At 45.0% G+C, this 23,808-nt stretch overlaps 1 protein-coding gene across 1 annotated transcript in view; it reads right to left on the reverse strand.

The window, feature by feature from the left end:
- NAE1 (NEDD8 activating enzyme E1 subunit 1) overlaps positions 1-23,808 on the reverse strand; it is a 1,377,685-nt gene that overhangs the window by 600,860 nt on the left and 753,017 nt on the right. The window contains exon 14 of the mRNA XM_044081916.1: positions 16,843-16,918. Within this exon, the coding sequence (XP_043937851.1) occupies positions 16,843-16,918 (76 nt within the window). The remainder of the gene's footprint in view (positions 1-16,842; positions 16,919-23,808) is intronic.

The following is a 23,808-nucleotide window of genomic DNA, read 5'->3' on the forward strand; positions in this document are numbered from 1 at the left end:
GGATACAATGTCCAAGACCCATCTGTCATGGGTAATGTACTCCGTTTTTTGCATGCAGGACTAGTTTTCCTCCTAAGGGTGCAAGTACTTGGCAAGGCTTGGAAGAGTTAAGGATAAGTCTTTGTGAAATTTTCCCACAGGATGGTGGCTTACTACTCCCCGTTTTAGAGCTGGGAGCACTCCATTACTTAGATCTGTGCATACCCGGAGACTGTAGTCTTGGTGGTCTGCTGCTCCTGGGTTTGGACTGAGAAAGTCTGGGAGGGACTGGAAAAGACCAGTTTTTAGAAGGCTAATGCCTACTGAATCTAGGTGGCTGTACCTGTAGGAAATCTTTAACAGTTTGCATAGATTTAGCTTTTTCCTCCATCTTTTTGAGGACTACTTCTGCTTTAGTGTGAAACGAGACGTTCTTGGTTTAATGGAGCATCTAGTAATTTTGCTTTGACATGGTCTGGCAAGATTTGTTCCTTAAGCCAATCATGCCTTCTAAAAACAGACCCAGTGACAGCAGCCCTGCAAGATGCTTCTAAGGCATCAAAACCACACTGCAAAGTATGTTTTCCAACTTGGTTAGCAGAATGCATCAACTCTTGTAAATCTTTATGTTCTGCACAATCAGGAATCAACATAATTTTCTGTTTAATTATCTCCATAATATGTTGCTGATACTTTAACATATGAAACTGGCAATTTAAAGCCCTGATGGCAAGAGTAGCAAAGGTGTATACCTTCTTACCCCATCTGTCTAAAGCCCTAGAATCCCTGTCCGAAGGGTAGGGTTTTTGGCTGTTGTACCCTTAATGCCTTTAGGTCCCTGGGAAATGGTCTCTGAATCCGCAGCAGGATGCTTAAAGAGGAATTTGTGGGAGTCAGGTACTCTGGTAGTATCTGTCAGGTTTCCTGGGGGCTGGAGGCAAAGTATCAGGGGTAAGGCTGGATTCCATGAAGACATCATCTATAATTTCTAGAACAGGAGGGATAGCTAGAGGCCTGTGCTGAGGCTAGTTTAAAAATTTCCTGAGTCTCTTTCTGGACTGTGGGTAGTCCTGGCACATGCAGCAGAAATGCTCTCTAAGGGTATGCAAGGTTTCACCAAATGAAAAATCTTCTGGTGGGGAAGCAGAGGGAATGGAATCCTCTGCATCAGAATCCTCACAGGTAGATAAGGGTATGTCCTGGTAATCAGAAGGGGCAGAATCATCGGACACATGATCTGAAGAATCAGAAGGAAAATAATTTCTTGGTCTTTTTGAGGGGGAAGGCTGGCTTCCCCTAATTAAAGTAATAAGGTAGTCAACCATTCTAACCATTTGATGTTATGTGATCCTATCTCGCCTACATTCTGACTGATGGGTTCGGAGCCGATCCCTCGGCTCCGACTCGGCACGCTTATGCCAAAGAGCGAAGTCTCTTATTGGCTGAGCTTACTATATCCCAGGATGCACCACTACCAGTCCCCCAGATCTCGTTTGCCGCTAACTAGCGAAGACGTGGTCTCGAGCTGGCTGAGCTAAGTAGTGGGGTTTTTTCACTAACTTTCTGTCAGGAATTTGCTAATTTCTAAACAAAAAGCTGTTTTAACGGCTACTCTGTTGTGTGTGTGTTTGACAATTTTTTCTGTGAAAATTTGTGTATGATTGATATTTGTCTGGTTACAGGCTCCCTCGGTCTATAGGGCCTTCCTACCGGTTAATTCCCTTTTAAAACAACCTTAGGGTTCATTTATTCTTTGTTTCCTTATACAGTGGTTGACTGTTGTTCTTTGTGGTTTTGTGTGAACAGCAAGTTAATCTTGAATTAAAATAAGTTTGTCTGTGAGAAAGTACTTATTTTCTGCTTATAATGTCTCAAGCACCTAGGCCTTCAGGCTTCAAAAAGTGCACTAAATGTAACTTTAAGATGTCTATCATGGATGACCATTCTCTGTGTGTATATTGTTTGGGCGCCAAACATTTGCAGGAGTCCTGCAGCGTGTGTCACGCTTTTTCCTCGAGGGTCCTCCAAGAGAGGAAAAATAAGCTTATATTAAAAGGCCTTGTAAAACCCTCTTTTGAAGAAGCTTTAGCATCCTCTCCTTCTCCTGCTAAAAAGAAAAGGGCGTCGGCTCCGACCAGTCCGTCGGATCCGACCGCCAAAAGACATAGGCAGGCTTCTCCTTCGCTCCAAGGACTTGGAGCCGAGGCGAACGGTCTGCCTCGATGCCACCAGTCTCGACTCCTCTGGCTTGGAGCCGATGGCTGGGCCATCGAGAGGCGGGTCACCTTCGTCGGCTCCACTGGTCTCGGAGCCGATGAAGGTTGTCCGCTCAGACACTTCCTCCTCGGCGCCTAAGTCCTCCTCGGCACCGATGGAAACTAGTTTGGGTATTCCTTCGGCGCCGATAGTCGAGTCGCCTCGGAGCCGGTCCCCTAGCCCCTTGGGGCCGTTGGAGAGGCCATCTCGAACCCGTTCAGTATCCTCTAGGTCATCGAGGATGTCAGATTCGGACATAGACAGGGTACTCCAAAGACTGTTCCAGTCCCCAGTCTTTCAAAAATTTGTTTCGGCTCCGACCCAGTTGGCTTCGGAGCCGACAGCCCATGCCCATGTCATTGCCATTCCTCCTCCGACCGCGGGGGCTCCGTCGGAGCAGGTGCTGTTGGAGCCGGTGGAGGTCTTAGGGTCGGCTCCGACCCTTACTCCAACCCCGGCCTTCAGGTCCGAGTTTGGCACACGGACTTCTTCGGCTGGACCCGGGGGTGACGTTTCGGGACCCATGCTGTCGGTTCCGAGCCTCCCTCTCGGTGCTTCGGCTGCGGGACTTCCGTCTGCTATCATGGCTCGGGGACGGACACTCCCAGGATTCTGGGGTCCGGCTTTCAGAGCTATGAGGAGTGCCTTCGCCAAGTCTTCTTCGGCCATCTCTCCGGCTTTACCGGCACCTTCCCTGGGCGTGGAGACTGGGTCTTTGGCAGTTCCCCTGTCCTTAGGCAGCGGAGCCCCTGGGCCTGAGGTTACCCCCACTGGGGTTCCCTCCTCCTGAGGGTTCTTGGAGTTGTCTTCAGAGGAGCCCCCAAGGAAGAGATCGTGCAAGAGGAAGCACGTGGACTCCCCGAGTCTATTACATCGGACACTGATCTTGATGATGCGGAGGGGTCCCAGTCGCCCTCGGATGATGTCTCATTTGCAGACATTTTAGAGATCCTCAAACAACGAGGCGGCTGGATATCCAAACCCCTCTGCTGATGAGTCAGTGCTTCTCAAGGCCTTTGGGGCTCAGCCCTCCGCCTCCTGGGTGTCTCCGCCCTCGACGAGCTCCTGGATTTGGTTTGTCGGAGGCGTGGGAACATCCAGATACCGTGGAACCAGTGCCTTCTCGTCCTAACAAATTTTTGTCTGCCCCACCCGAGAAGGAGTTCCTGACTAAAGGCGTGGCTGTAGATGCCATGGTGGTGGCATCTGCTACACAACAGGACGTGGCAGAGGCTTCAACGTCCGTCCATCCTCCTAATAAGGAGTCTAGGAGCATGGACCGTGCAGGAAGCGCACCCTGACTTCAGCGGCCTTTACTTTAAGGTCCCTGAATTATTTGGCACATTTTACCAGGCTACAGAGGGATCTGGTCAAGGAGCTGTCAGATTCCCTCTCGGGTAACCTACCTGAGCAGCTAGCCCAGTCGGTTAGCTCTCAGTTGGCTATCCTTACTTCAATTTCTAACTCGTCCATGAGGCTCATTTCATATGCGGCGAAGGCGGGTAGAGCGGCAGGCACAGGCGTGGCTCTACGGAGACAAGCCTGGCTCCGTTTGTGTCATTTTTGCGGAGGCCTTCAAGTCTTCCTTCACGACGCTCCTTTGAAGGGTCCTCTTTGTTTGGACCTAAGGTTAAAGACACTCTTACCGCTGTGAGCAAGAGGGAAAAACTTTATCTGCCGTAGGTGCACGTTATTCCACTCCCTTTCGGCCTTATCCCAAGGCTAAAGGAGGAGGGAAGATGTGGTTCCGCAAATCACGTAAGTTTTTTCCTCAACAGCAGGAAGATTCCCCTTCCAGAGGCAGAGGACGGGGAAATTTTTCTGGGAGACGCCGTCCCAGAGGCGGCAGAGGGCCCCGCAATTCTGGAGACCGCGAGTCCTTTCATGGCTCTTCAGCCTCCCACACTTCATGAGGGATTGCCCGGCTGTGCTGCTCCGGAGCCAGTCGGGTGCCGTTTTGCCAAGCACCTAAAAGCCTGGGAGTCTATCACTCAGGACAGATGGGTGCTTCGGATTATTGCCGGAGGTTACACCATTCCCTTCACACACTCACCCCCACCGTCCAAAAAAAACCCGGACCCACCACCCAGTCAAAGGGAAATTGCAGCCGCAGAAGCATTAAAGCTGCTAGAAAAAGGAGTCATCCAACCGGTCCCCACAGACCAGATCGGATCCGGAAATTACTCAAGGTTCTTTTTAGTGCCAAAAAAGACAGGGGACCTGAGACCAATATTGGATCTCAGCAGACTAAAACAATCCGTCACAAAATCCAAATTCCGAATGGTCACGTTACAATCCATTCTCCCATTGTTGGAGAAGGATGTTTGGATGTGCTCCATAGATCTCAAGGACGCCTATTATCACATACCGATACATCGGGCGTCCAGGAAGTATCTGCGCTTCAGCCTGGGAGACAGTCATTTCCAATTTTGTGCACTGCCCTTTGGTCTCACCACAGCCCCCAGGGTGTTCACCAAGTGTTTGGCAGTAGTAACTGCTCACCTGAGGAGTCTTGGATTCCAAGTGTTTCCCTATCTGGACGACTGGCTCCTGACTGCCACCACCAGTCATCTACTAATGGACAACCTCAAAGCCACCATTTCCCTGGGTGCTACCCTGGGAATTACATTCAATTGGTCAAAGTCTGTCTTGCTGCCCTCTCAGCATAAGGTTCATAGGAGCAGAGATAGACTCAAAATTGATGCTGCTTTTCTTCCTACCGAAAGGATTCAAACTTTACAAGGTCAAGTTCAAGCCCTGCTTTCAAGATCCAAAGCCCCAGCCAGGATGGCCCTGCAACTTTTAGGTTCGATGTCTGCCACGGTTCTCCTAGTTCCTCTGGCAAGATTGCACATGAGGATTCTTCAGTGGCTATTATCGACTCAATGGTTCTTTCAGAATCTTCCCCTCAATCACCCCATTATGATTACAGAAACGTGCAAACGGGACCTTCGCTGGTGGCTTCAGCCGTCCAATCTGAATCAGGGAAGACCTTTTGTTATCCCCCCTCCGGTGGCCACCCTGACGACGGATGCCTCCCAGACAGGGTGGGGGGGGCATTGTCTGGGCAGGTTAGTTCAGGGTTCCTGGCTTCCAGACGAAACCTTTCTCCACATCAATGTATTGGAGATGAGGGCTGTACTTCTGTCCCTACAGGCCCTCCACAAATTTCTCCCTCAAGGCATTATCGCTATCCACACAGACAACATGTCGGTGGTCTGGTATCTAAACAAACAAGGAGGGACCAGATCTTACCCCTTTGCAGAGAGGCCATGAGGGTGTGGGAATGGGCTGTAGCTACCAACCGTTTCTTGGTAGCGACCCACATTCCAGGGAAATCCAATATATTGGCAGACAGATTAAGCAGGACAATTCTCTCTCCTCACGAGTGGTCCCTGAACGAAACAGTAGCAGCTCAGGTTTTCAGAAGATGGGGACGCCGTGCTGCGACCTGTTTGCAACACCACAAAACACAAAGTGCAAAAGGTTCTTCTCCTTGACTCCACATCAGGGGGAAGCAGCTATGGATGCTCTACCACAACCTTGGCCAACAGGGCTACTTTATGCCTTTCCTCCGGTTCCACTTCTCCCCAAAGTCATTCAGAAAGCTTCTCAATTGGGGTCCACAATGATACTAATTGCTCAAGACTGGCCTCGTCAGGTATGGTTTCCCTACCTGAAGAAACATGCGGTGGACGATCCTTGGGTTTTGGATCTAACTCCGGATCTGCTAATTCATCAGTCGGGACGACAACACCAGTCCCTTCGCACTTTGAAGTTGACAGCTTGGCTCCTCCACTTCCGACTTTAGTCAGAAATCACACCTTAGACCCGGAAGTTATTCACATTTTATCTTGCCCACAAACCCACCACTAAGAAATTGTACCTCAGTAAGTGGAAGAGGTTTGCTATCTGGGCTCAACTCAGGGCTTAGACCCTATCACTGCCCGATCCCAGAGGTTTTGAAATTTTAACATCCTTGTTTAATCAAGGATCTTCAGTCTCTACTATTAAAGTCCAACTGGCAGCTATCTCTAAATTTCACGAATCCATGGATCCACCGTTGATGAGCAGCAGATTATGCAAAACTTTCATTAAAGGTGCGGGGCTGTTAAGACCCCAGTTTTTCATCCTGCGCCTCCGTGGGATCTTGATTTGGTGCTTCGTGCCTTAACATCTTCCCCTTCGAACCGGCTGCTACATGTGAGTTAAAATATCTGTCTTGGAAAACTGCCTTCTTAGTTGCAATTACCTCTGCAAGAAGAGTTTCAGAGCTTCAAGCCCTATCTATCAAACCACCGTGCTTGATTTTTCACAAGGATAGAGTATCACTTAGGCCTAACCCATCTTTTGTCCCAAAGGTTTGTTCTAATCTCTGTCTCCAACAATCTCTAGAGCTACCAGTTTTCTTTCCAAAATTCTCCAACGAAGCAGAATACACTCTCCATAAATTGGATGTTCACAGGCAATTGCGCTTCTATCTAGACAGGACTCAGCAAATTCGTAAATCAGACCAGTTGTTTGTGTCCTTCTCAGACAATAAATTGGGTAAAACCATCACAAAAGCTACTATCTCCAAATGGATTAGAGATTGTATAACTCAGGCTTATTCCTCTTCAAATAAGCAACTTACAACATCTATCAAAGCTCACTCTACCAGAGCTATGGCTACTTCTATCGCCTTTCATTCCAAGCTCGCTATTTCTGAGATTTGTGCTGCGGCTACTTGGTCCAACCCGCACACTTTCATTTCCCACTATAAATTGGATGTGGCATCTAAAGGGCGAGCATCATTTGGTTCCACGGTACTCAGGAGTGTTTTCCAGTGAGCCACCCAGGATTCTGGTGCTAGGGACGCTGTCCCATCAGTCAGAATGTAGGCGAGATAGGATCACATAACATCTTTTAGTTATATACTCACCATAACTTCAGATGTTTGGGATCCATCTCGCACATTCCTAATACCCACCCTCCTTCCCCCGGCCTTGGAGATCAGAAGAGATTGAACGGTTTTGAGTTCTACTGTTTTATCTTGTTTCATCTGACGATGTTATATAAGCAGTGCGTGCATGTGTGCATGTATGCGGACAAACTAGATCTGGGGGACTGGTAGTGGTGCATCCTGGGATATAGTAAGCTCAGCCAATAAGAGACTTCGCTCTTTGGCATAAGCGTGCCGAGTCGGAGCCGAGGGATCGGCTCCGAACCCATCAGTCAGAATGTAGGCGAGATGGATCCCAAACATCTGAAGTTATGGTGAGTACATAACTAAAAGTTTCTGTGACATGTGGGCCACGGAATGTGCTTTGGTCATCGGTTTCCTAGGCGTAATGCGAACTATGGGCCTGAAAAATTCGGTATTTTTGGTTTGAAATGAAGTTGTCGGTTTAATATGAAAATCGGAAGGCCTGAATACACCCCTCAGAAGCCGGTGCCTGCACAGCAGCTCCAGACCCATCCAAGGAAGAGACATCCCCAGGTTCCATAGTTGAAGAAGCACCTCGAGGCATACTGGACTCCAAATGGGTCTCAGTAGAGGCTTGCGAATCTGTAGAAGCTGGTATCAGGGGGCTGTGAAAGAGCCTCACCGAGTACCAGCGGACTGGCGACTAGCTTAAAGGAAGCATCATCGGCAGTTTTGGACCTATGCTGTCTGTCTCTGTCTTTATCCTTATGTTTTTTCGGAAGATCGCCAGTCAGATGGCTTATCAAAGCCATTTTAGAATACAGAGAATGACAGTGAAAGAATTTAGCAGCAAAAATAGCAAGACGATGAATAGTTCGGGCGTTGAACAAGTCACAAAACCGACAGCGAGGAACGTCGTGGTCTGGGCCTAAACAGGTGACGCAGTAAGAATGAAAATCTCTGAGGTATTTTCTTTCCACAGGCAAGACAATTACTCATTTTTTCTGAAATCGGTTAGAGCAAAAAAAAAAAAAGGATCCCCAACGGGGTACTTATCTTTTAGAAAACTTCAGGTCTGAAACTCAAAAAAAAAAGAATTTCAGGAGGTGGCCGACCGGCACTTGCGAACTGCTTCTGCTTCAAACTCTGCACGACAAGAAAAGCTGATGTAATGGCATCGGCTGCATATTTTATACCCCTGATGACCTGACATCATGGAAGAAGTGACAGCATTCGATGCAGAAATCCCAAGACTCTGGTATTCAGGCCGACTGAGGGCTACCCGCAGGCAGATAACCCAAATGCAATGACTGCAACAGTGAAACACGAAGAACATCTGTCTGCAAAGTCACACAACCTCATCCAAGCAAGGGGATGCCAATTGCCAGCTGTTCGGGACGTGCCATCCGTTGATTTGATTTGGAAAGTAGACACATGGACAAGTTGTAAACTGATTGAAGGGTGGATTGTTGAGTCTACAGAGTCCTTTGAACGTCTGGAGACTGTTCTTCACTGCTCTTCATACTTCCTACACAATGTCCCATTGAATCTTGGTCAAGTGAGCCAAATAATTTAATGCCTTAGCACAAAGGTGGCTGAGGTGCAAGTGAGCATCCCTAAGTGGCCCAACACCTAAGACTCTCTATTCAGGGTAGGTATCAAGGAGCTCTCCTCCAAAATGTCCTTTTTGGTGGCAGCCACCACCATGATAGCAACCACTGCAGGACAGTTACTCCAGTGAAGCTGATCCTTAAAGTGGTGAGAATCTTGACGGGATTTTTAGGATGGGTTCTACCATATCAGGCTCCCTCCTTGTCCTATGTGGCACCAACTCAATAAGTACATCTAAAGGTGGAACCACCCAGGACGTGGGTGAGCTCACCCCAAAGGCCTGAAAAAACATGGACTCCTTTGGAAAAAGGACTTTGGCAGTCCTGTTTCCTTGCTGTTGAAGGAGCTTCAAAGATCACTAAAGGTGGTGTCTTCAGTCAGGGATTTGGGGGACCTTTCTCCTTCCTCAAGGTCAGTGTCCTCAGTGAAAGACTCCTCTCATGTTAGTCCAGGTACTTCTAAAGGGGAACAACTCCGAGGCAGAGAAGCCACTTAAGAGACTTTCCACCCTGGACTCCTAGGAAGAGATTGGGGGCCTTACTGGGAGGGCAGCTTGGAGATCAACAGGGGCAAGCTGTCCCAGAGCCAGTTAAGGAACAGTCAGAGGTACAGACTTGGAAGGGGGGGCACTGGTCATGCTAGACCATTCCCTCTCCTGACAGGAAAACATCCTCTTCATGACATCAAATGTAGAGGCATAGGCAGGTCCCATGACCCTGTAGATCTATGGTCCAAAGAACCCAAGGGACAAGCCAGACTCTGGAGACATCCTACCCTGTCCAGACAAAAAGACCAGAAAAGAGCCATCAAAGACAGAATCGATGAGTAGGAGGGATAACCCCAACACAAGCATTATCAAATTTGACCCACAGCCCCCCTGCCCTAGACCTGTTGGCCCAGGGGTAAACCCGGATCCAGCACTGCCAGGGTCAAGGAAACAAAGGTCTGGATTGAAGTCAAGATTGGTCAAGTCGTTGGCTCAGACCCTAAGGAATGGAAGATCAGTTCCTAAGACCTTTGGAAAGTACAGTTTTGTACCTACCATAAATGTAGATGTTCGAAGATCCACATTGCTGCAGTCATAACCTGTGGGTAGTCCGCTGTCCTCGGTCGGCCCGAATACCAAAGTGTTAGGCTGGCGTCGGTCATGGTCGCTCAGATCTGACGTCAGTACGCCGTGGTACTAAAGCGCATGACCGATGTCATATCCTCAGTCTTTCTTGCCCCAGATGTCAAAAGGCCCTAAAAAGAAAGGCCATAACCAAAAACAGAAAACCTCCAAACACCCATGCACAAACAATATTTACAACCCAAACCACACAACCACTCCAAACTACAGAGGGGAAGGAGGGAGGGTAAATTGGACTGCAGCAATGTGGATCTTCGAACATCTACATTTATGGTAGGTACAAAACTGTACTATGTTCTTCATCTCACATTGCTGCAGTCATAACCTGTGGGTAGAATCCCAAAGCAAAGGAAAAGGGAGGTTGGCAAAATCATAAAGCATTGGGAGCTGCTAACATGCCCTGTAAAACTGCAGTGGCAAACCCAGCCCTAGATTTGGAATAAAGAGGGAGATGATAATGTTTAGAAAAAGTGTGCACTGAACTCCAAGTAGCTGCCTCCAAAATATCTTTAGTAGCTACACCCCTTAAAAAAGCAGTAGAGGTGGCAGTAGCCCCTAGTGGAATGAGGTCTGATTCCAGCCGGAATTTCTTTACCATGATGAGAATAGCAAAAGGCAATACAATGTCCAATCCACTTAGAAATAGTTTGTTTCGAAACAGGTTTCTCCTGAGAACCCAAAGCAAAAGAAACAAACAACTGTTGAGACTGTCTGAACCCTTTAGTTCTGCTCAAATAATAACGCAACTGCCTGTGAATATCCAAAGAGTGCAAAAGTTTCTCCCCTTTATTTTGGGGATCAGCATAAAATGTAGGCAAATGAATAGATTGGTTCAAGGCCACATTTGAAACCACTTTAGGCATAAAAGTAGGGTTAGTACGCAGGGATACCCTATCCTTATGAAAAATGAGGAAGGGCTCAACTGCCATTAGAGCCTGTAATTCAGATACCCTTCTAGCAGACGTAATGGCCAACAAAAAAGCAGTCTTCCAAGACAAAAACTTCAACTCAGATGTAGCTGCAGGTTCAAAAGGAGGTAAAGTGAGTTTTTCCAACACAAAATTGAGATCCCAGGAAGGAGTAGGAGCTCTACGCAGGGGTCTTATGTTCTTTGCCCCTCTAAGAAATTGCTTAAACAAAGGATGAGAGAATAATGGTGGGTCACAGTCATAATGAGCAGAAATGGCTGCAGCATGAACCTTTACAGAGGAGAAAGACAAACCCTTGTCTAATAATTCTGTAAGATACTGAAGTGTAACACTCAAATTAGGCCCTGAAACATCAAAGCTCTTTGCTTCGCTCCAAATAAAAAATCTCCTCCATTTATCAGCATAAACTTTCCTTGTACTAGGCCTTCTGGCCTCCAAAATGACATTCAAAACTTGTTGAGGAAGCTGCGACCCTCCAGGTTTTAGAACAGAATATGCCAGGCCGTCAGATGCAGGGACTGTATCCTGACATTGAGGAAATGATTGCCTGCCTGGGACAAAAGGTGTGGAGTTGATGGCAAAGGCCAAGGAGGCTCCCGTACTAAACTCCTCAGTAGAGGGTACCAGTGCTGCCGTGGCCAATCTGGAGCTATTAGGATCATGGAGGGCTTGTCCTGTCTGACCTTCAAGAGCACCTTGGGAAGGAGAGGCAGAGGAGGAAAGGCATAGACGTGAAGATTGTTCCAACTGAACGAAAGAGCATCCACTTTCCAAGCTTTTGGATGAAACATCTTGGTGCAAAACTTTGGCAACTGGAAATTTAGTGGAGAAGCTAACAGATCTATGTCTGGAGTCCCCCAAATCACTGTCAACTGTCGAAATACATGAGGATCCAACTTCCACTCGTGGGGATCCGCCATCTGTCTGCTCAAAACATCCGCTAAGGAGTTCTGTGCTCCTGGCAGAAACCTTGCCTGAAGAGTGAGGTGCAAACTGAGAGCAGTCTCCCACAAAATCATAGCTTGCCTGCAAAGAGGGTACGAATGAGTTCCCCCTTGCTTGTTGATGTACCACATGACAGTTGTGTTGTCTGTTTGAATCAACACTTGTCCTGGGTGAAGTAGATCCTTGAAAGCCATCAATGCAAATTGGACCGCTAACATCTCCTTCAAGTTGATATGCAAATGTTGAAGTCTGGCAGGCCACGTGTCTTGAACCCATTTTCCATTGAGGTGTGCTCCCCAAGCCTTGTCTGAGGCATCTGTCGTTAAGATCTGACTCGCCTCTGGTCGGGTCACAGAGAGTCCCTTGTTTAGGTGACATTCCTGAGCCCACCACAAAAATTCCTTTTGAATGCAAGGTATTATCTGAATGACAGTGTCCAAATCGTGGCAGTGTTGAGTCCATACACTTTTGAGATACCATTGTAGCTTCCTCATATGCAGTTTGGCATTGGGAAGCACCAGAATACAAGATGCCATGAACCCCAAGGCTTGAAGGACTGTCCTTGCAGTCAGCCTGGACCGTAGAGACAATTGTTGGAAGTAAAGCGTAAGATTTCTTTGCTTGTCCGGGGTCAAAAATGCCATCTGAGAGGCTGTATTCAGTCTCACACCCAGAAAGCACATCTCCTGAGAGGGTACTAGACTGGACTTTGTTTCGTTCACAGAATACCCTAGGCACCTTAACACTGCCATAACATACTGTAGATGGTGAAGTAGCTTGTCTTTGTCTTGAGCAAGAATCAGGCAATCGTCCAAATAAGGATAAATTTGTATTCCTTTTAATCTTAAGAAGGCTATCACCGGAGCCAGAACCTTTGTGAACACCCTGGGCGCAGTAGATAAGCCAAAGGGCAATGCAGAGAACTGATAATGTAAAGTCCCAGCCCGAAAACGCAGGAATCTCCTGCAACTGGGCCTGACAGGAATATGAAGATAAGCCTCTTTGAGATCCAGAGTTACCATCCCAGTGATCTTTGCCTAACAGAGGCAGAAATTGTTGCAAAGTCAACATTTTGAATTTTGGAATGTCCAGGTAAGTGTTGAGGATAGACAAATCCAAAATTGGCCTCCAAGTGTTTCCTTTCTTTGGTACAAGAAACAGGCGAGAATAAAATCCTAGGCCCACTTCTGACAGAGGGACCTGCTGTATAGCTCCCATTTGAAGAAGTAAAGAAATCTGTTTGTGAGCCTCCGCCCTTTGCTGAGGAGGAACGTCTGGCATGCCTTTGAAAGGAGGCAATGTGTGGAAATACAACTTGTAGCCTCGGTCTATAATGTCCAACACCCATTTGTCCTGGGTGACTAAAAACCAATTTTGTCTGAAAAGTGCCAACTTTCCTCCTAGAGGAGCTGCCAGACAGGAAGAATCTGGCAGCTGAAGATGCAGGTCATTGGGTCTGCTTATGAAAGGACTGGCCCCTGCCCTCACCTGAAGATTGTGCAGGGGAACTCCACGTCCTAGGCCTGAAAGAACCCTGAGCTCTGCCCCTACCACGTCTAGATCTGCCCCTAGACTGTAAATCAGAAGAAGGGTAAGCCCATCCCTTAGTAGGCCAATTTCTGCTAAACTTAGGGGGCTGCACCTGCAAAAAATCCTTAACAGTCTGCATAGACTTAGCTTTGTCTTCCATTTTCTTTAAGACTGATTTCACAGGAGTACCAAACAAAACTTCAGACTGAAGGGGAGCATCCAAAATTCAAGCTTTAACATGCTCTGACAAGTTTTGATCCTTAAGCCAGGCGTGCCTACGAATAACTGATCCAGTGGCAGCCACCCTGGAAGAAGCCTGTAAAGCATCAAAACCACACTGCAAAGAATGCTTACCCACCTGATCAGAGGCATGCACTAAATCCTGTAATTCCTTACACTCTATGCCCTCTGCCAAAGCATCTACCTTAGATTTTAACTGAGTAAGGAGAAAATTCTGGTACTTCAGCATATGAAACTGGCAATTCAAAGCCCTCATTGCTAGAGTGGAAGAGGTATACACTTTTTTACCCCACCTATCCAAAGCTCTAGAATCTTTATCCATAGGAACAGGATTCTTTACAACAGAAGCCCTGACACCCTTAAGTCCCTGGCTAATAGTTTCTGGGTCAGCCCTAGGGATCTTATACAAATATTTATGAGCCTCTGGTACCCTGTAATACCTATCTGGTTTAACCGGTGCAGGAGGCAAAGAGTCTGGATTAAGGGAAGCCTCAGAGAAAACATCCTGAACAACATCCAAAACAGGAGGTATAGCCAAGGGCCTATGTTGTGGTAAAAACAAAAATTCCCTAAGCCTCTTTCGGGAATCTGAGAAATCCTGACCTTCCCATTTAAAATGCTCCCTCATAGAATGCAGGGTTTCTGAAAAAGAAAAATCCTCTGGAGGAGAAGCAGAAGGACTAGAATCCTCTGCGTCTGAATCAGAATAAGGAGGAAAATCCTGAATGTCTTCAGCAGAAGACTCTGAGTAATCTGAAGCATGTTCCAAACTTTCCACCTCTGGCTCCACCCTAGGCCTCTTATCTGGAGGGGGCATAGAACCCCTGATTAAGCTAATCAAATCTGCCATTTTAAGCATGTGTTTCTTAGGTACAGAACTTGCAGAACTAGGACTGACACCAGAGGAAGACAAACCAGGCCTGACCTTGGAAGGCACCTTAGAGACAGAAGGGGAAGGCCTAACCACCTTATGCAAAGAAGGGAGTACAGTAACCTGAGAGGCCCCCTCAGCCTGACCCGACTCCTGAGAGGCCACATCTTGCAATATTAAAGGCTCCCCCTGAGACTCAGCCGAAACCTCGGCTGGATCCACAGATTCCACCGTAGTTTCTAAAGAACCGGCGTCCGGAATGGACGACTCATCCTGCTTGGACTTTAATGATTTTTCCTTGCGCTTCTTAGTGGTAGCGGGCGTCGGAGGATCCGACGGCATATTGTAATTACACCGCTTACCGAAGACAAGCCTAGCGCAATCTAACCTACGTTTAATGGTGCGCTTATTAAACCTAGCACAAAAGCGACACCCGACTACGTCGTGCTCAGGCCCCAAGCAAGGAATACAGAGAGAGTGGTAATCCCTATGAGGTATCTGTTTCCCACAAGAAATACAATTATTCACTTTTTCTGACATCCGGATTTAACTGAGGCAAGAAAAGACAAAAATATTCCCCAACGGGGTACTTAGCCCAACTTGGTTATCGGTCTGAAACTCAGAATACGAAAATTTCAGGACGCCGAATGGCACTTGCAAACGCTGCTTCTGCTTCGGACCATGCGGCAAGAAAGACTGAGGATATGACGTCGGTCATGCGCTTTAGTACCACGGCGTACTGACGTCAGATCTGAGCGACCATGACCGACGCCAGCCTAACACTTTGGTATTCGGGCCGACCGAGGACAGCGGACTACCCACAGGTTATGACTGCAGCAATGTGAGATGAAGAACATCCATAGAACCTGAGGTAGGAAACCAAGAGATGGGAGCTGAGGTACTGGGGAAAGGGCCTGAAGCTGAAGGGCTGAGGCCTAACTCCAGCTGTGCCTGTAAGAAGGACTGCATCAAATGCTCCAGATCTGACATCTTCAGACTTCCAATGGACTAGGATAATCAACTAAGGAGACAACTGATGGGGGGGGGGCTTTGCATTTTGCTCACTGGCAATGGATTTGGACTGCTCGTCTAAGCTGGGGAAGCTCACATTTCAGGAAGTGAAGGTGAGGACTCGGGAGAAACTCCTGTGGTGTCAAGGGAGAGAAAATCCATCCTGAAGAACTGCTTCTTCACCAAGAAAGGGCTTGAAACACTAATGGTCAGAAAGAGTGCCTTGCCAGAGACTGAAGCCAAAGGGCAATGGCTCCGAGGCAGAGAAGCAGAAGGGGATCAGCTCAGAGACACCACCCCCGAAGGCAATCGACTACAAGGTGGCGGAGCCAAAGCAACCAAGGCTGCCAGGGGATCCAAAGGCCCTGGGACTTTCGGATCTGGCTGGCCAGAAACAGAAGTGGACAACAGGGCAGATTGCTTATGCTACCCCTTAGAAGATTTGTTGTCCTTGGAATGTTTGTGACCTGACTTTTCACTCTTACTGGAGGAGGGTAATAGTCCCCAAGGGAAGAAAACCCTTAAGGACGAGCATGGCTCTCCTCTCGTTGACCACACAAGAGCTGAAGCCCTCACAAACAGCATAAGGGGACTCAAGGCCCCAAGGCAGTACACACAACAGTCATGAGCACCTTGGGAGAGAAGCAAGAATCACATTTTTTGAAGACTTTTACCAGACCCAAGTACTAACAAACACACAACAAATCACACCATGCTAAACAAGTCCCAAAAGGCAGGAAACACATCTACGCTGACCTATCCTAACTACTCTGACCAGCTAACAACCCTACAATACAAAAACAACTATCGCTAACTATAAACATATACACTAACATCAATCAGAAAAGCCAATAGAGGAGCAAAAGACCCTGTCCAAAAATAATACAGAGGAGGAGTGAACAACCAAGCTGCTGTCTGGAACGACGGCAACTTTTTCTGAGGGCATTCTAGTGAAGTATTTGATTATGGGATGAAGAGGAGGAGGAGGAGCTTAAATTGGCCAGCATCGGATCAGTTGTTGTTGTTGTCTTTCGGCTTTTCCTGGTTAGGGATCACCACAGCGGAACTCTGGTCTGCTAATGATTGGCAGTAGATTTCCATGAACGCCGAGGTGCCAGCTCGACGTTCAATCTTCAACGAAGGCACGCCCATTTACGCATGTCTTTCAAACGCCCACCAAACAGTGGGGAGGACATGCAGACTCCACACAGAAGGCACTCCCCCCACTCCAGCCAAGAATCAAACGGGAGAACCTCTTGCTGTGAGGCAACAACGTTACCGCTGCACCACCGCGAAAGTCAGCATCGGATCAGTCAGATCCAATAATACAGAAGTTGAACCCAGACAGAAAAGACAACATCAGATCCCAAGTTATTTTACTGTGCTAAATTACTGTTTGTGTGTACTACATTTCTTAGACTTTAAACTAACTTACTTTGCCCAACGATTGCAGCAGTGAAGCGGTGTGATTACTGACAGCAGCTGCATCCTTATTTGCCCTTTCACGATAGCTGTAAGAAGAAAATACAAATTAGGATACGACTGCAATGGCTTTAGTAAGAAAATACAATTTTTAATTTGATATATTATTCCAAATTACATGATAGCTATTTAAAAAAAAACAGTTTAAGCCTTAGCATTTCCCCTTGAATAACTCTTACAAGGTTGCAAACACACCAAAGGTGAATGAACGCCAGGAATACAGGATACTGTGCTGGAAACACTTAATTTATTGACATAAAATAGGTTGAGCGCTTTCTACAGAAGTAAATCTGTCTTCTTCAGAACATCATAGCATGGAATCATGACGCTTATATATCATAATTGAAGTAAAAAGCCCGCCCTTAGTATATCTCCTATTTCTCCTGATTCAGTAAGTGAACAAAATGAATCCTTGTTGTCAGTAGAGTGAAACTTGTAGTTGTTGTTGCCTGGACTGAAGAACTGATCAAATGCACTCTTTCTGACAAAAGGGGGGGGGGGTTTACAAAGTGACAGAAATTCACTGCAAGCACAATAACCTGCAGTTACCAAGCAGAAGAATTAGCCACAGCAATTACTGAAATACAAAGACCTGATCAGAAGTAGTAATAAAAAAACTGTCTTACGAGGAAATTAGCTTTCCTCGTAAGACAGTTTTTTTATTACTACTTCTGATCAGGTCTTTGTATTTCAGTAATTGCTGTGGCTAATTCTTCTGCTTGGTAACTGCAGGTTATTGTGCTTGCAGTGTGAATTTCTGTCACTTTGTAAACCCCCCCCCCCCTTTTGTCAGAAAGAGTGCATTTGATCAGTTCTTCAGTCCAGGCAACAACAACTACAAGTTTCACTCTACTGACAACAAGGATTCATTTTGTTCACTTACTGAATCAGGAGAAATAGGAGATATACTAAGGGCGGGCTTTTTACTTCAATTATGATATATAAGCGTCATGATTCCATGCTATGATGTTCTGAAGAAGACAGATTTACTTCTGTAGAAAGCGCTCAACCTATTTTATGTCAATAAATTAAGTGTTTCCAGCACAGTATCCTGTATTCCTGGCGTTCATTCACCTTTGGTGTGTTTGCAATTTTGTTGTTTCGCTGGGATTATCAACTCTTACAAGGTAATATATGGCCAGATATTTCTACAACACCTTAATTCTCATGTAAAATGTTCCTTACCTATAACAATGAATTACATTAGGTCAGAAAATGTTCCCTTCTCAACACATAAACCAAACATCAACTTCTGTAAAGAGACTAGATGATGAAACTGGAGTGGGGTTCAAACACATAAGGATAATTTCTTACAACCCTGCTACTATGCAAAACTGTCCACACCTTCAAAACTAATAACCCTAGAAATAATAAAACATCCCTGCTTAGCAACACCAAAATAATATGGATATAAATAAGAACACACACTAGAAAAGGCAAATTTTATCTCTAGCACAAAAAACATATCTTCATGTATCTCTGCCAATGATCTTAAAACTACTTCTTTAACCAGAAGCTTGCCAGTTCCAGCACAGATTCAACAACCCAAGGACCTTTTGTTGAGTCTCAAATTCAAACATTTTGCACAAAGATCCACTGAATGACTCAACCTTCCTCCTAAATAAAGACCACAACTTCCAACAAAAAATGTCTTCTACAATTCATAAAAAAATGTTCTACTACTTTTATACTCAAACTCTTGTCTTTATTCACAACCAGCCTCTTATAATAGGTACCACCACTTGCCTAAAGCTTTCAATCTGTCCAGGCCTGAAGACTTAAGACCTACAAGTAAAATTCTTAAACCACTTGCAAAAACTCACAAATAGTTTTGTTGAAATAAACTTGCTTGCATAGTGATAATAATAAAAAAAAAAACCACTGCATTTCTCAAACATTTAGTATCCTCACAGGCATCCTCCTGGTAGTTGTACATAAACATGGATGCAGACCTCCTTAAAGATGTCTTATTAACTGACCTGAAGTGGGTCTAACCTTGCCAACTACAAACTACTCAAAGAACCAAGACCGAGACCAAAGATCACATTTAATGGGACATGTATTAACTCAACACAACAGCAGAAAGAATTAAACCACACAGTGATTTAAGAAAAAAAAAAAACAATATTTATTTTACATTTGTTAACCGAGATTGTCTGACTGAGCAAAAGCCCCTTTTCAGCAGAGGACCGAGGAGAAAAGCTAAAAAACATAATTACAAAAAATCTAACCGTTACAAACACAGTTAACATTATGATCATTCATAATACAACTTGTAGAACACAGTACATCTACAGTTAACAAAATAACTGGCAACCTTGATGCCTTTGCTAAAAGTTCTCCTAAGATGGCACTGCCTGACAATGTTCGTGCCAAGGCATGAAGCCTCTCAACAAAATACCTTATGTGTGTGCGCATGTCTGCATGTGCAGGCACACACCTTTTCATAAAAAAAAATGATGCATTTTACCAACCTACTGCTAATCTGGAGTGCAACTGCATTTCACTCTAGAAATAATTCCTTGCTGTTTCTGTTTACTTTCAAAAAAATGAAATGACCTGACTTGCATTAGTACTTCCACTGCTTATGCATTACTGACTGCCTCATAATGAAGAAGTTATTTTATCTGAAACAGTACAGAAATTTTTTCCTGTATAGTAACTATCTGATATGTAAAAGCGGGATGATTGTGAGATGGAAATATCTCTTTGATATACCTGTAAGCAGTCACAGTCAACTTCATCAGTGGAAAGATGGAAAGAAACAGCCAAATGCAGGCAACATAATTTTTTCCTCTTAGCAGAGTCTAATAAATTTTAACAAGTAATTGTTTTACTCTGACACATTTGTTTAAACTTGATGCATCAAAAGTGTTTGATTACATAAATAATTTATTTGGAGTGTTTTATTTCCACCTTTCTTTAGTTATTGATAGCTAAAAGTTTTATGCAGCTGCTTAACCTTATGTTCTAATCCCTAATGAACCTAGGGAAAACAGCTGCAATGTACAAGCAAGTATTTAGTGAAGAGTAGTCTTGTAGTTAGGATGAAATGTCAAGTTGCTGAAATTTGCAAAGTACTCTACAGTCATGGAGATTACTATATACATAACTCTAAAACTGTTATACGAAACTATGAACTAACTAAACTAAATTAAAATAAAATAACCAAGATCTAACTTTTTTCAGACTACTTTCTCCTCCATGCTTGATATTATGGAGCCTCCTCCCAATCAGATATGGCCCATTCATTCCCTTATCTGGGAACTTCATCCAGCATCAGGGTGAGAGCTTCCTAGTGGGGGTAGGCATTTAGTCATAAGAATGGTTTGTGCCTTCACCAGAATCTTGGCTATGAGGGGACTTATATTGGCCTAACCTTCCACTGGGCAGTGGATGTGCAAATTTGTGTCATGTGAAGGTCTACAATGCCTTCCTCACATGACTGCACGCGCATGTACATCTGCATTGAAAACTATTCCCTATTACTGTCTTGGGGAGCCTAATGCTTGCCTCTAAGCTGCATATTTGTATCCAAGACTGTCCTTCAAAGGAAATATGCAACACGTATGCAGTGTGTGTGGCCTACTCTGTCCTGTCCTGAACCACCTATGTGCCCATCCTCCACTGCAAGCTCTGCCAGTTGTATGAACCGCTGATTCATCCCATGTATCCTGGGCTCAAGTCAGAAACTGAGGACTTAGTTAAGGACACCTGCAATTTTGTGTGTGTTTTATTGCTTGGGTTAGCCTTACTGGGATTATGTTCATTCTTAGAGGGCACTTAAGGGGGAATTCCTCAAATTACATGAATAAAGTACAGTTTCAGAATCAAATAAAATACTTAAGTAGATGCTTGCAAATTTTAATTTTTCAGCTAAAATTTACAAAAGTAACAAAATAAAACTCTGCATACACAATATCTTTTTATAACAAAATACAATTGCTTCAGGAACTAAATATAATTATAAATGTTTGCATTACGTAGACTACTGCAGTAGCTTTTGGGTCTATATTACGACGCTGAAACGCCATAACATCGAACACCTCAACACAGACAAGTATTCAGCAAAATTCACTTCCGTGATTTGCTGAATACTTGTTGGGAAAATAAATGCTTGCCCTGCAATGCAACGGAACTAATCTTAACTAAACCAAACCCACCCCCTCCAACTAAACATACCAACTCCGAGATCACACTACAGTGGAGAAAAGGGCAACATTGTGTAGTTGGCCAACTGCATCTTTGCCCGACAAGTATTCAGTGAATCACGGAAGTGAATTTCGCTGAATACTTGTCGGTGTTGAGGTGTTCGATGTTACAGCATTTCGGCGCCATAACATAGACCTGTAGTTTTCACATACGAGACTTCTGCACAGAAGAGACCTGATGTCCTGCCTGATTACCCCACCCACCTGAAGTATGATAGGAACATCTTCCTGTGCCATCTTTAGGTCTTTCTTGCCCTGACAGTCTCCAGGAATTTGTGGCTTATGATGCAGATCACTAACTGTTCTGGTGGACAATGGAAAAAAATGAAATTCCATAAGAAATACCTCCAAAGCTACCTCCCCAAAAATGTAGGTCATCCTGAGGAAGCAGGATGCCTTGAGGGGACAAAAGAGTACAAAGTAGGAGGAATGGTGACTGTGTACCCAACATAATCCACCGATAACCAAATGACAAAAAGATGATGACTGGAGGGACAGAGTATTGCAATAATGGATATACTTGAACATTTACCATTACTGTAAATTCCTAACACATCTGCACTAAGGTCATTGCATAGTTCACTGTTGTAGTAGTCTTCACATTTGGGATGATTCTTACAACTTACGGACAAAAGACTGTCTGGATGCCCCTGGGCATGTTTTGGCTAAAACAACCCTTGAAGTTTGGCAGTAACAAATTTTGCCTTGGTACTAGAAGCAATGTCCAGATTGCAATGCTTAGAGAAGATGTGGACTGAGGACTAGGTAGCTACTTCTAAAACAGACTGGATGGTCCCTCCCTTCCTCTGGGTTATGAACCTGTCCCTCCAGCAAGTTCTATTTATTTCTGTGCTGAGGTTCAAGTCCCTCGAGCGTGTGGCTCTAAGGGATTTAGATTTACTGAGGTGGAGCATGTCCATTAATTCTGGATTTGACATAGCTTTGTATGTCAGGCATAGATCGCCTCGAAGTAGGCGGTATGCAACTGAGTAGAGGCTACTGTGGCTCTAATGCATGAATCTTAAACTCTTGGCACACAGAACTCAAACAAAAGTAACTTCTAGGTAAGAGGCCCTATAACACTACACATCTAGCTGCAGTAAGCATCAATCTTTTTGTTTTGCAGACTATGGTCCATGGCTGCTTTTGTTAGTCTTTAAACAGCTCTCATGGTGAGTTGAGATTGAGACCCTTTCTCTAGTGGAATGGACCCTAAACTGTTGGGTACAGATTCATTTATTTATTTTTTTATTTATTTCATTTGTTTACCGGGAGATGTCTGACTGGGTAAGAGGCACTTTTTCAGCGGAGGCCCGGGGAGAAAAGCTCCATACATACAAGACAAAATTTAACAATCAAATTGAACACACATTAATTAGATTAGCATAGTCCAAAGCTTACAAAAGGAAAAGCAAATATGAATATGTAATTAAGTACATAATATTTTTTTTTATTTTATTTATTTAACATTTGTTAACAGGGAAAGTCCGACTTGGAACAAAGCCAGTTTTCAGCTGAGGCCCGGGGAGAAATGCTCCAGACGCATGTCTTTGTAATGTGGGAGGAAACTGGAGCACCCAGAGGAAACCCACACGAACGCAGGGAGGACATGCAGACTCCACACAGGAGGCACCCCAGCCGAGAATCGAACCGGAGAACCTCTTGCTGTGAGGGGACAACGCTACTGCTGCACCACTGCGCCGTTTACAAAATAAACAACGTTGCCCCTGCTATTGATGAAAGTTAAACCTCATGACTGAAATAGTGATAACAGTGGGATAGAGTTAGACAAGAGCGGGTAAAATAATTTTCCATAACTGCATCAGTACACGAGTATTTTACTAAATGGAATTGATTACGGAGACAAAGTTAGTATATAGCAGTAAATAACTGCAGCTGTGAGAAAGACCTGGTTTAGAGTCATAGTAAGGAAAGAAGTAGGTGGTCTACCCTGGAGTAAGACAGGAGCAGAGTCACTCTTTTGCCAGATGTTCCTTCAGGGGGAGTTTGAAATCATGAATGTTGGGTTTTTTTGTAATAGGTTGGGGAAGGGTGTTCCAGAGTTTGGCAGTTTTGTAGGAGTAGAGGTCTGTGCCTTGGGTGGGTATTGTAATTTTTAACAAGTTTGTTTGATGATCTTAGTGCTCTAGTATTGCTGTTGGGTTGGATTAGATAGGTGAGAGCTGGGCAATTGTTAGGTTTGTAAATTATTTGGTGGGCTGTGGACAGTTGGTTTAATGTTAGTAGGTTTGGGAGTTCTAACCATTTGAGTTGTGACAGTACTGTGATGTGGTAGGTTCTGTATGGGTGGTCTGTGGTGAATTTGGCGATTTTGTTGCAGCATGATTCTAGATTATTTAGGACCGATTTATGAATGTTTGTAAATACTTGGGAGCCATATAAAGGAGGGATGAAAGTAGTTATGTGCAGACAGTGGCTAATCTGGCATTTTCTGTAAGGAATGGTTTAATTCTATATCGGGTGCCTAGCTTGGAGTGGACTTTTTTGATGGTGAGGGATATGTGGATATCGAACCTTAGGTTTTCATCAAATGAGACACCTATGAGTTTGGTTTGGGTGGTTGGTACTATTTTGGTCCCATTTGTGGAAAGAATTGAAATTGGGGTCAGACATGTTTTGGGTTTGTTACAATTAAAAACAGTTAACTTGGTTTTGTGTGGGTTTAGTATGAGTTGATGGTAATTGAG

Source organism: Protopterus annectens, chromosome 8.part1 (genome assembly GCF_019279795.1).
Source record: "Protopterus annectens isolate FY-2018-M chromosome 8.part1, PAN1.0, whole genome shotgun sequence".
In the NCBI taxonomy this organism is placed as follows: Eukaryota; Metazoa; Chordata; order Ceratodontiformes; family Protopteridae; genus Protopterus; species Protopterus annectens.